The sequence below is a fragment of the Magnolia sinica genome, chromosome 3 (genome assembly GCF_029962835.1).
Source record: "Magnolia sinica isolate HGM2019 chromosome 3, MsV1, whole genome shotgun sequence".
Lineage (NCBI taxonomy): Eukaryota > Viridiplantae > Streptophyta > Magnoliopsida > Magnoliales > Magnoliaceae > Magnolia > Magnolia sinica.
In genome coordinates this window covers 43,492,042-43,504,780 of record NC_080575.1, presented here as the reverse complement: position 1 = coordinate 43,504,780, position 12,739 = coordinate 43,492,042, and the positions used below count along the sequence as shown (strand labels likewise).

The 12,739-nt window shown below is 39.5% G+C and overlaps 2 protein-coding genes across 3 annotated transcripts in view; one reads left to right on the top strand and one right to left on the bottom strand.

Annotated features, from left to right (window-relative positions):
- LOC131239858 (nuclear pore complex protein GP210) overlaps positions 1 to 2,342 on the top strand; it is a 157,053-nt gene extending 154,711 nt beyond the window's left edge. Inside the window, exons 31-36 of one of the 2 annotated variants that reach the window (XM_058237748.1) lie at positions 87 to 167; positions 257 to 494; positions 806 to 860; positions 945 to 1,036; positions 1,127 to 1,187; positions 1,867 to 2,342. In XM_058237748.1, the coding sequence (XP_058093731.1) occupies positions 87 to 167; positions 257 to 494; positions 806 to 860; positions 945 to 1,036; positions 1,127 to 1,187; positions 1,867 to 2,210 (871 nt within the window). In that variant the 3' untranslated portion in view covers positions 2,211 to 2,342. Of the gene's footprint in view, positions 1 to 86; positions 168 to 256; positions 495 to 805; positions 861 to 944; positions 1,037 to 1,126; positions 1,188 to 1,866 lie in introns of those variants that run through there. The other variant, XM_058237749.1, reaches the window with a different exon arrangement.
- An 8,114-nt stretch (positions 2,343 to 10,456) lies between these two features.
- LOC131238871 (coilin) overlaps positions 10,457 to 12,739 on the bottom strand; it is a 97,580-nt gene continuing 95,297 nt past the window's right edge. Inside the window, exons 12-16 of the mRNA XM_058236462.1 lie at positions 12,021 to 12,300; positions 11,622 to 11,693; positions 11,408 to 11,536; positions 11,116 to 11,281; positions 10,457 to 10,938 (exon numbers count right to left, since the gene is read on the bottom strand). Coding sequence (XP_058092445.1) covers positions 10,739 to 10,938; positions 11,116 to 11,281; positions 11,408 to 11,536; positions 11,622 to 11,693; positions 12,021 to 12,300 — 847 coding nt within the window. The 3' untranslated portion in view covers positions 10,457 to 10,738. The remainder of the gene's footprint in view (positions 10,939 to 11,115; positions 11,282 to 11,407; positions 11,537 to 11,621; positions 11,694 to 12,020; positions 12,301 to 12,739) is intronic.

Sequence of the window (12,739 nt, the reverse complement as noted above, 5' to 3'; positions counted from 1 at the left end):
ATGAAAATAACTAGTGTTATGCATGATAAGATTATTGACAAATTTTAATTCTTCTTTTCTTTTCTTTTCTTTTTTTCCAAAAACAGGGATTCTTATGACCATTTTGGAGCCACTGGTAACAATATGGGAGTCCCCTATGATTGTAGGGTTGACCCACCTTTTGTTGGGTATGTTTCTTTCTTGTTTTCTCATGCTTTGTTTAGGAAGTTACTAGAATTTCTTATTTTGTCAGTGTATTGCTTTGGTGAAATTTCAGTTATGCAAAGCCATGGAGAGATCTAGATACTGGCAGTTCATATTGTCTCTTTTTCCCGCATTCTCCTGAGCATTTGGTGCGTGTTATGCCCAAGTTGAAAGCTGTGAGAAGTAAGAGTAGTAGCAATGAGGGACTTGTATATGTTTCCATCATTGCCTCATTGAGAGAAGCACCAGAGGTTACCGGATCTGCACATGCGCTTTTTGTTGGGGGCTTTTCAGTTTTGGAAATGGGAAAGGTAATAACATTGTAATTAAGGTAGAGAACTGCTTCTGATATTACCTGCAGAAATGATCTGACATTCATGTTATTCATATTTCCTATTTCTGCTTACATTGTATTTTCATTGGCAAACTACCAAGCATCACTTGCATTAGTTCCAGCTCAAGTTCTGGCTTTTTTCTGTTTTAATGCTGCAAAATTGGTGCGCTTGCCCTGGTTCTGGGCTGGGTCACTAAGTCACTAGAGAAGGAAACCCAGGAATGTTGGTAATGATTTCTGGACTTGTGAGCATGTTGTTTAACTGCTGCTTGGTGCTGCTTGATGCAGATGAACCTGACACCGAACTCCAACAAGAGTTTCATAACAATTATGGGAAACACAGGTGTGGTTTATTGATATACTCTCTTAGGATTAGGAATTCCCATGATGGACGCTAACTTGTTTGTCCTTATCATTTCCTTTTAAGGTGTGGAAATCCACTGGAAAGCTAGAGATTTAATGTTGGTCAGCCCCCTAAGAAGTGATGACTTTGGGATTGGTGGGCGTGCAGAATATGAGGTTAGCAATGCTTTTTTCTTGTTTTTAGAAAAGAACCATGTTAAAATCTGTGAGTGTAGTTACCTTTTCTCATCTCCGTAATAACACCAGGTCAAAGTTCTACGTGGCGAAAGGTTTGCGGACAAAATTATCATCACACTTCCAGCCACCGGTATAATGTTCCCAACATTATTTTATGTTTCTAATCAAGTTTCCTGCTATTCATGGAAATTCCTATTATATTCTCTCTTAGAAAGGATGTCTACACTCTTCTTCGCATTACAATTAAAAGGGACTTTTCTTTCGTAATTTTTTATTCTTTGGAGTATTATTTAAAGGGGGTTTTTCCTTCTGTAGCTGTCTGTTTTGTAGAAGTAGACTGTAATTATATTCGCTCACCAACCGATGTAGTGTTCTGCCTTTACTGTCCTTGAAAGTGGGCACACTACTAGGGCACAAAAGGATTTGTTACTAAGATTCAGTTTTGGCACCTAGTGAATCTCCTTCTCCAAAGTGAACTAAATCTTTTCTTCTAACACATTCTATCCCAAACCACTCCCAATTTTGCTCTCTGGAAAACTGTTGATGCCATTGGTTCTGGGTTCCAATGCACCAGGAGTCACGTTGAAAAGAAAGCTTGAGACTTGTTGAACACCCACAGGCTCGGTGTTTGGTAAGTGTGTTAGCAGTTGTTGGTAATAGGTAGGGGGCATTTTAACTTATTTCCCTTCATGGAGCATGGACACTACTACATCCGTATCATTTACCAAAGCTGGATAGCACCCATTAGAACAAGACTAGTACCTCCTTTATTGCGACAATGACACTTTTTTGACTTTCTTTTATTGCAGGGCAGAGAGTCGAAATTGATGTTGGCTACATGACTGAACAAGGAACCACATCAGCAATGACAAGTGGTGTTGTTTTGGCTGCTCTACTTGGGTGCGCTGTTGTTTTGGTAGTGACTGTCCTTGTCTTTATACGGTTGCTGGACAGACCGGAGAGGTCCAGCCAATCAGAGCCAACTGTGTCAGCTGTTGCAAGCCCTATGACACCAGACCGCAGCCCAGGCAGTGTGAGTCAGCCGTCCCCACGGACTCCACAGCCTTTTGTCGAGTATGTGAAGAAGACCATCGATGAAACTCCTTACTACAGACGAGGTAGGAGGAGGTTTGATCCACAGCATACTTATTAGATGTGTACAACCTGCCTTCTTTCTGCATTTTTCCCTTTTTTACTGTATCAAATTGGAAAAGTTAGGAGACCTTGCAAGGAGGAAGAAGACATGTGAGGGAATTGTTGGCAGAAGAGTCCACCTATGACCACACCCGTATGTTTTTTTTTTTTTTTTTGTGTGTGTGCACGCGCGTGTGTGTGCGCACATGGGGGGGGGGATCCTAAATTCTATCATGAGGTGAAAGTTGCGAGGGAATTGTCTCCAACAACCCACGGTAATTTGCCAAGCCTACCAGCCCCTGCCATTAATGCAGGCCAGAATCTGTGGGTAGTTCCCTCTTCTTCTTTTCTTTTTGTGCAAAGGTGGGAGCACACCACCTGTACTGGTGTTCAGTTATTTGCTTGCAATTGGATTGATAAAGGGATGACGAGCTAGTGGGGCCACCACTGCCACGTTGCAGCACATGGTGTCGCAGCTACACCATTGCCACAGTTCCCGACCTTCTCTTTCTCTCTGAGAAAGACAAGTAAAAAGGAGAAACGTGAGAAAGGAGAGGAGACGTGAAAAGAAAAGAGAAGGGACAAAAAGAGGGGAGAGGAAACAAAATAAGAGAAAAGAGGAGGGAAAGAAGAGGTAGAGGTGGGGCTCCCCCTGGTTGTACTTGCTCAAGATCCATTGGTTACTTTACGGTCCTCACCATACATAGGGAGAATGAAAAGGCTTGCCTGCCCAGTTGTGGTTGTCTTGAGCAGGCCATGAGAATTGGAATTTAGCTCTGTTTATCATTTTAGCTGCATCGCTTCAATCTTCACCATATATGAACTCCATCCCATCAACTGGTATAAGAGTGGGATGACACATCTTCGACAAGAGTAAAGTGAAACAAGTATTCATGACACCGCGGTCAATTTTCTCACAGGAATCTGCAGTGTGAATGACACAAGATTATTCTTATACATTTGACACAATGCATATGATACTACACAAACAGACATGTTCACTGATAATTGGACTGTTGCAACCCACATGTCACAATGGATATGCTGTGATAAGATTGCCACGACAATTGACTTGTTGCTACAAGTCTGTAATGCCTTTGCACTTCTTTTTGTGCCTTTATTGTGCTCAACCCTTGTTGCATTGCCATACTTCTGTTGTGCTTGTGCACCTTTGCCACTAGGGCTTTTAAATGGGTCAGATGCTGATAGGACATTGCAATATTTGTATATGATATTATCTTGATATTTGGGATCCATATCTGATTTACGTTTGACCTATGGATAATTGGATATCCGACTAATACCTAATAATAATAAGTAAAAAATAAGTACCTAACAAATTAGCAAAATCCTAAACATAGAAAAATAATGCTATATATCTGTATTCAACTAGGGGTGTACACTGAGTCGAACTGAGTCGAGCTGGCCTCAGCTTGACTCGGCTCGGCCACTACCTGACCCCAGCTTGAGCTTGGCTCGGCTCGGTCCTCGAGCCTGACTGGCCAGCTCGGCTCGGTTTGGTCAGCAGTTCGAGCCGAGTTCGAGCCGCCGAGGCATTTTCACAAACACCTTACAGGCACTTTTAAATTCTCAGTGAATGTAAAACAGCAGCAGCTGTTTACAAGTATTTCATCAAACACCTTATAGGTAACATCTAAATCAAGGAAAAATGGTATTTGTTTCATATACATACCTTCATTGCCACTAACCGACACTTCGTTGAGTCATTTCATCAAACACTTGGTGAGCAACATCAATATCAAAGTAACCGAGTCACCGAACTAGTTCGATTCGAGTTGGGGTTCAATCCAAGTCGAGTCGAGCTCAGGCAAGCTCAAACTTGGTTGGAAATTTTTTTGGAGCTCAAAAAATCAGCTCGACTCAGCTCAAACTCAGCTTCAAATTGAGCTTTTTCGAGTTGAGTAGAGCGAGCTAACTAAGCTAACTCGTTCAAGTACACCCCTATATTCGATATTCCACTTCAAGGTATCATTGGTTGGGTTAATTAGGGAAATGACCTTTGGTAATCAGGTCAGCGGTAATTCGATTTTTGGGAGTCATATGTTAGGTAATATTGTAAACGGATATCTATCTGCAGCCCTATTGGCTACTCTCACAGCAAAGGAGATGTCTGGCTGAGTGATAGTTAGGTATGTAAGTATTTCTCTGGGTCTTCAGATAACTTGCTTTGACCCCTAGGAAGAGGGTTCCAAGATCCTTGGTTTGGAACTGCCCCTGGATGTAACGCTTGACTTCTATAATTCCTTCATCACTATGTATGATGATGATGTCATTTAATTAGACACGATTACAACCACTATACCCCCTTTTTTTTTCTTTATAAAAACAAAGTGATCCACTTGCCACCTAAAAAAGTCAATGGTAATTATTGTACTGTTTAATTTTTCTAGCGAGTCTTGTGGAGATTGCTTCAACCTAAACATTACTTTTTTAACAAGACATTCTTAACGTATAACTGATACAATAGCCAAGACTTGTTAGCTACTGTAGAGATTAAAATTGGAAAAGAGTTTAGTTTTGCAACTAAAAGAGAAGTTTCTTCATAATCAAGCTTGCAGTTTTGAGTATATTCTTTTACCATAAGGTATATTTTTAAACATTCAATTGATACATCCAGTTGGTATTTAATAGTGTATACCCATTGGCAACTAACTGTCCTTTAGCTTGAAGGTAAGGGGACTAACATCCTTGTCCTTACCATGTTCATGGTAGATATCTCTTCATCAATTGCGTTTTGCCATCTATAGTAGTCAAGCGCATTAAGGAATGAAGTGTGAACCACTTCACATAATGAGGTCATAATAGAGTGGTAGAATGAGTATAGATGATGATAAGACACAAAGTTAGAACCCATACAATGTTGATGAATCATTCCATATGGTTAGATACTACTAGAAAGCCCACGTTGTATTGCTTAGTGACTATTTCTTGAATCTTTAGAAATCACTTGTCTCATTCTTTAGAGTTTCTTTTTTAGATTTTCCTTTTTGCGCAATAGTGACTAGAGACTTGAATTTTGTCATTGTTGGCTTACTGATAGCTTGCATAACTTTTATCTCCAATCACGGTTGTGAAGCCATTGACCTTGACTGAAGCCATCCTAAGAAGGAAGTGGTATGGCGGTTGAGGATTTGCACTCTCATTTTGGGTTTGACTCATTTTCTTTTCTTCTTCGAATAATGTGCTTTATTTGTCATTTTTTCTCTTTTTTTTTTTTTGAACCCTTTGTTTGAGCACTCAATTGGGGGAGGAGAGTGGAATGTATCTCATGATGGTTCGTTTCCATCGTTTGGCTTCATCTTTGCAAATGTAGTTCTTGACATTGTTGGGCAAAGTTACCCGTGATAGATCCTCAAGTTGTTGGTATTAATTGGCTTCGGAAGGTCCTCACCTCTCAAATTGGTAAGTTGAAGAGCACCTCCCAGAAGGAATTCATGAATGATCAGTGGACCATCCCACAAGGGCTTGAACTTGCCCTAGACCTTGACATGTACAATAGTAAGATGCACTTCATAACCATGTCACATACCTTAAAACTCTTTTTTTGGACTTTTGTTATAAGCCTAAGCAATTCTTTTCTAGAAATATTATGTGGCTTATGCAGGCATGCGCTTTTCATCTACGAGATACAGTCGATCATATGGGCTTACTGTCACTCACCTTCCTTGACATCATTTTTCAGCAATACTTGCAGAAATGGGATATTGATTTCGACCGGTAGAACCACCTCCATTCTGTAAATAAGCTCGAAAGAAGTCCCCACAATATACCGTAAAAATGTCCAACAAACCCAAAGTGCATATGGGAGTATCTCGTACCAGTCATGATATGTTTTAATCATCTTCTCAAGTATCATGATGAGCTTCTCGTTTGCATTGTTGACCCCACCATCCATTTGAGGCAATAGGGGTTCAACCGATGACGTTAAATCTTGGACTTTTTGAGGAATTCGTCTATCTTGTTAACAAAGGGCGATCTGTTGTTTGTGACGATGGCACGAGGGAACCCTTATTGGCTAATGATGTTGTTTTTCATGAATTTAACCATGGGAGATGTTGTAATAGTGGAGTAGAATGTTGTTTTTACCTACTTTGTGAAGTAATTGATTGCCATGAGTTCCCGATGATGTTGAGAATCCACATAGAAAATGCCTAGGATGTAATAAGTTATAGAGCTCAAAAGCAATTCTTGAATTTGATCTACATGCTCTTGACACTTAAAGCATTTATTAACGTGTGTGGAAGCAATTCAACTCTATTATTGACTATAAATAGCTAAGTCAAAAGATCTTCTTCGCCATCATGTGACTGTTCATATGTGGGTCACACATCTTGTCGATTTTTGACATGATTTTGGTTGCTTTTGCTTCGTCCACACAACGAAGGACTTGAATAAAGGACTACTTGTAAAGTATCTCTCCATTGATTGTAAACTCAGCCACCAACTGCTGGATGGTGTGGCAATCAGTAGGCATAGCCTCTTCCAAATACTCTTGGCTTTACATATATCACTTAATATATTGATATCAGTATACCAGGGACACCTGCTTTGGCTTCTTCGATTTGTAGATTTTTTATTTTTTTTGAAAAAAAAAACAAAGCTCTTATTGAAGGTTCAACTATAAGCTCCCACTCGAAGCTTCCTTCGAAATCTCTAGCATGAATGCCAACATGGTAAGAGTGTCTATAAACTGATTCCTAACCCGCGACATGAATGAGAAAGTGACCTCTTTGAACTCTTAGATCAGATTCTCAAGGTAAATGTGATATGGGATCAACTTCTCATCTTTAGTCTTCCAGTCGCCATTTCTCTGATTGATGATAAGTTGTGAGTCTCTGAAAACTCCCAACTTCTTTACACCCAAGATGATGGCTTCTATTAGACCGACAGTGCATGTATATGCCTAGCCCTTATTTTTGTTGTACAGAAACAGCGATATTATTGCTTGTCCCACAAGATAAGTAGATCTGATAAAGTACTTAATTATACGACCAATGTTATCTGGAAGGCTAGTCAAATGAATGCTACTTCTTTCTAAATTTACGATTGTTTACAAACTTTCCACAGCAATAAAAGGACAAATAGTCAGAGACTTTTTAGCAGCCCATTTGGTTCCAGAGAGTGAAGAAATTTCTAATGATCTGTCAGACAAGCAAGTGCTGCTAGTTGAGCTGCCAAGTCCGTGGCAGATGTATTTTGATTGTGCTTCCCAAGCGTCAGGAGTAAATGTCGGAGTAATCTTTATCAGTCCCCATAGTGACCTTCTACCATACTCCTTCACGTTGAGTATGTGTAATAATGAAGCTAAATATAATGCCCTCGTTATAGGGTTAAAAATATCCCACGAGATGAATATCCAAGCTCTACAAATCTTTGGGGACTCCAAGCTGGTGATAAATCAGCTGAAAACGGAGTTTGAAATGAGAAAGCTGAAATTGTTATCCTATTGCCGGTAGGCGCGACAATTGTTGGAAGGGTTTCATAATGTTGAAATTGAGCATTTACCTAGCATAAGAATGAGAAAACGGATGCATTGGCCAGTCTAAGCGTGGCTCTTTCTTGTCCCAACAGGAGCCCTCTCCAAGTGACAATCGAAGAGCGGATGTTTCCACCATCACCTGAGCTCATAAGTGAAACTATTAAAGCGCAACCAATATCTTGCTTAGAAGTTGTAATTAATGACCAGCGACAACCATTTATTGATTCTCTTAAATACGGAATCTTGCCGGAAGAACAATTGCTAAAGTTGCAAGTTAAATAGAGATTAAAAAAAAAAAAGATTTATCATGCACGATGAAGTGTTATACAAAAAATCTTATAATGAAATGTTGTTGCAGTGTTTAGACACGGAAGAGGCAGATTATGTATTAAGGGAAGTCCATTCAAGAGAATGTGGGGCCTATTAAGACGGTCAAAATTTATTTCACTATATATATCGCATGGGATATTACTGGCCCTCTATGTTTAAAGGTGAAATCACTTTCGTTAAACAATGTCATGAATGCTAAGTACATGGTGATATTATACATGTGCATCCTGAAAACTTGCAGCAGTCGATAACCTTGTAGCCTTTCGCAGCCTGGGGATTGGATGTCATCAACCCCATTAATATGTCATCCTCGCGAGGATGCCAATATATTCTAGCATCAACAAATTATTTCTCCAAATGGACAGAGGCAGTCACTTTACGCAACGTTAAGGAAAAGGATGTCACCGACTTTATTCATCATGCAGTCATATATCGATACGGGATTCCCAAAAGAATTATTACTGACATTGGCACTCCTTTTAAGAACAGAAATATGGAAAAGCTATGCAAAAAATTTGGCATCCAACATTTCTTTTCGACACCTTGTTATCCATTAGCTAACGGATTGGCAGAAGCCTTTAATAAGATGATAATCAAAATTCTGAAGAAAATCATCACGAGAAATAAGCGTGACTAAGATGAATAAAAATATAAAAAAATTAAAAATAAAAATAAAAATTGCAGGAGGCCTTATGGGCCTATCAAACGACTCATCGAGCAGCGACAAAAGCCATCCCGTACTCATTATTTTATGGAGTCGTAGATGTTGTACCAATTAAAATGCGGGTCATGTCGCTCAGGATAGTAATACATGAGTCGATGATAGAAAATGAAAATGTCAAAATAAGGCTAATGGAGCTAATGTATACACATAACAAAGTTCCGTGGGCACAACCATGATATATTTGTTTTATCCACACATCAATGGCCTAATAACTTTAGTGGCATGAGCCCAAAAGGAGAAACAAAGCAAGTGGACTACATCATAGGAAGCAGTGGGGATTAAACGCCCACCATTGAAAACTTCTTGGGGCCACATAAGTTTTGGATCAAGCTGATATTTGTGTTTTCTTTTCATCCTAGTCTCTGTGGCCTTATTAACAGGTTGACCCTAGGAAGGTTTTAACTGTGGGTGTCATTGTCCACACTGCTTCATGTGGTGTGGTCCACTTGAACATTAGATCTACCTCATTTTTGGGCCCATGTCATGTGTGGATAAAACACGTGCATCATAGTAGTGCTCACATAGCTTTGCCATGTATACACAGTACCGGCATTGGCGCTCTGTTCTGCAATACGCGGCGGAGTCTAAGTGAAACGCAACGGTGAGGCGTTAGTGGTTATCATTATCCATTGAATCCCAGTGGGGCCACATTCGTGAATCGTGATGCTTATTGCAAATTCGAATCGTCCACCACCACTTTCGCCATCTCATTTTATAGTGTTGGCCCAAAATCCAGGTAGATCTAATGCACAGGCACGTCCCACAACAGGAAAAACTGGTCAGTGGCTTACCACCGTTGAAACTATTCATAGCCCTGGCCCTAAAATCTTATGACAAATGGTGAACGGCTCAAAATTTTCTTAAACAACACAATGGTCCCGATGAAATTTGAGGCCAAGTCAGATATGGGACAAGGCCTCAAGTCGTTGTCAAATCTTAGTGGAGCCACTTTCATGATGCGTATGACAAATCTGACCCGTCCACCAGTTTGGCCATCTAAATTTTAGGGTGTGGGTCCTAAATCAAGACTGATCCAATAAACAGGTGGGTCCCACGTCAGGAAGCCCACTGTTTGTTGGTTAGTGGCCCACTTGAGCACTTGATTTGCCTCATCTTTTGGTCCGGCTCATAAAATCACATGGCCAAACTTGTGAACGGGATGAATTTCTCTCAAACATGACAGTGGGCTCCACGATCCGGTGACATGGAAATTCTAAGGATATATCCAAGATTTTGGGTTTTGTGCAGTATAGTAAAAGATCACATAAGATTGAAAATAAACATAAAATACGTATAGGAAAATTAAGTGACAAAAATGAAGGGAAGAAGTCGTAAATTCTGAATCTATGGATAATGTTAGTGTGAAGTTTTCTTTTCTTTTCTTTACACACACCCACACCCACACCACATGGGCACTCGATCACATGATCTCAGTGTTGAAACAAAGTCTGTTTGCCACTGAGCCATGGAGCCAGACCCTGTTAGTGTGAAGTTACCGAGGCATTGCAGATAATTTGTGAATAACCAGATATTATCGGGTAAATACTTTTCTTTTGTTTTTTTTTGTTTTATATATATATATATATATATATATATATATATATATATATATATATATTCGGAGTATCACTATATACTGAAAATATTGGAGATATCAGTTCCTATGGTCTTAGGCGGAGCCCACAACAGTATCTTAAGATGTTTAAGAACCTTGGGCAAAAGCTTGGAAATGAAATGGTATTCCAGCAACAATCTTCATGGGAACGTAGTTGTGTTGAAATAAAGTCCTTTCTAGCTTCAACGAGTCCCAAGCTAATTCCACAGTAAGGGACAACAAAAGGTTGAAATTGGGATGGCAAATAGAAGTGCCCAATGTTAGCAATGTTAACAGATCAAATGGGATCAAAAGATACTGTACGATGAAACCAAAACTTACAGCCCCATGATCATTTCCTTTTGCTCCACAGCTTCAATTGCCCAAATGATTCCTTCATCATGCTTGCAGGTCATTCCTTGCTCTTAAAAGGGCCACAGTCGGGCCAAGAGCGCTGCTTCGCAAGGCCTTATATGACCATGCAGCCTTGTCTGAACTCTCTTTCGTACCCCAACCATTCCTTTTCATGAGTTGTGCTTTCTTTTCAGTTAAAGCTTGACTGATTTCGTCCCATTTCCCCTTCACCATCCCTCCATTTTCTACCAAGATGAGAGAAGAAGCATAATGAGTGCTGGTTGATATACTTGGCATGAAGGCACTATATTTAAAAGTTACACTACAGCACGCGCACACATATAGCGCTCCACAGGAATATAAATAGCACGCACACGCACGCACGCACACATAATTACATGTATTTTTCTACAGATGGATACCTGTGACAGGAGCAGCCATATCTTTGGCACTACAATTGAACGAGGCGCCCACTTCAGCTTCTTGAGCACTCACCAGATCTTCACCAGTTGTACGGGTAATTACAGTTGTTGGTAATGATTTGTCATGGATGAAGATACGGACATCAAAGAGTGATGCAAAATTGATCTGTACCACACCAACGATTGTTAAACTTTGCCAAACTGAAGAACAATAAACTTGACCAGCTCCACTAAAGGCCTCCAAAAATTAAAATAAAAAATAAGCGTATGTTGCAAGGAATGTAAGAAATACCTCTAGAGAGCCATCTTCATTGTATGGTGAGATGCTTGACTGCAGTTCCTCATTTGACATCTTGTACCCTGGGAAACTTACAAGCTTAACCATGTTGGAGGCTGTGTCATAGAATGATGTCTTCCCAACCTATAGTGAAAAATTAAATGAAAATTGAGGGGTGTATGCAACAATGATGCATTGAATACCTATAGACGAATCAATAAAATCATACTCGAAAAGAAGAAAGCTCAGGGCTCCATGATGACGATAATTCAACCAAACGATATGCAATTACATCACCTTCCTGCAATTAGATTCAGATATTGTTAGTTTCTGAGTTCTTTAAAATCAATTCCCTGACTAGAAGGATAAAAAATAAATAAGACTTTAACAACTTTTGTGGTTTTTGAGTACACTTGTAGAACTCAAACCCACAACTCAGGATGCATAAGAGCAAAACCATCCAAAACTAAATGTTCGCAAGTGGATAGGATATTTCTCTGATGACTCAGATGGCCTAAATGAATACTGCATGGACTAACAAAAAATGCTGACAGACCCATCAAGAAATTGACTACAAAGTACTTTATAGAGATCTGCAAACCATTGTAAGCTTCTAATAGTGACGGACCTTAGGAAAGCCAGATAAGGGCATTAGCTTCTCGAAGTCGACAGCATCACGTGCCAGCTCCCCTTCTTCAACAGTGGACTTTTCATTGCAGTTTTCAACAGAATCATCATCACTCTTTCCACATACTGAAGTTTTCTCTTTGCCCCACTTTTGACCCTTCTTCTTGTTTGTGGTGCCGCTCCAGTGAAGAACCTGGACAAACTCAACGACATCAGAATAAAAGATCTGAGAACAATCAAGAAATTGTAGCAAATGGTATCTGTTTAATGGAATACTTGGCCTTTATCCTATTGAAGTTAATATAGATGCCTAGATACATCTTCAAATACAAGCACATGCACGGAAATCAATGAATTTGTAAGTCTCAGAACCCTTCTAATGGATACAACTTTGTGGCAGAAAGATTGGAATGTATCCAGTGCAACAATAATCCATGCTGAATAAAAAATTAAAAATTAAAAATAATAATAATAATAATACTGAAAGCCTTTAAAATGATATTACTTGAACATGCTGAAATAAATAGACCAAAATAGAAATGATGGTGAAAACATAAATTATGAAACAGAAGTAGAATATGAAGCTGCCTGAAAATTAGCAACTGACGCTGCATAAATAGAACTTATTTTTTTATCAGCAACAAAACTTATAAATAAAAAGAAATATATTAACATCGGAGTGGATAAACAACCAATTACGAGAGAAAGAAGAATCTACTG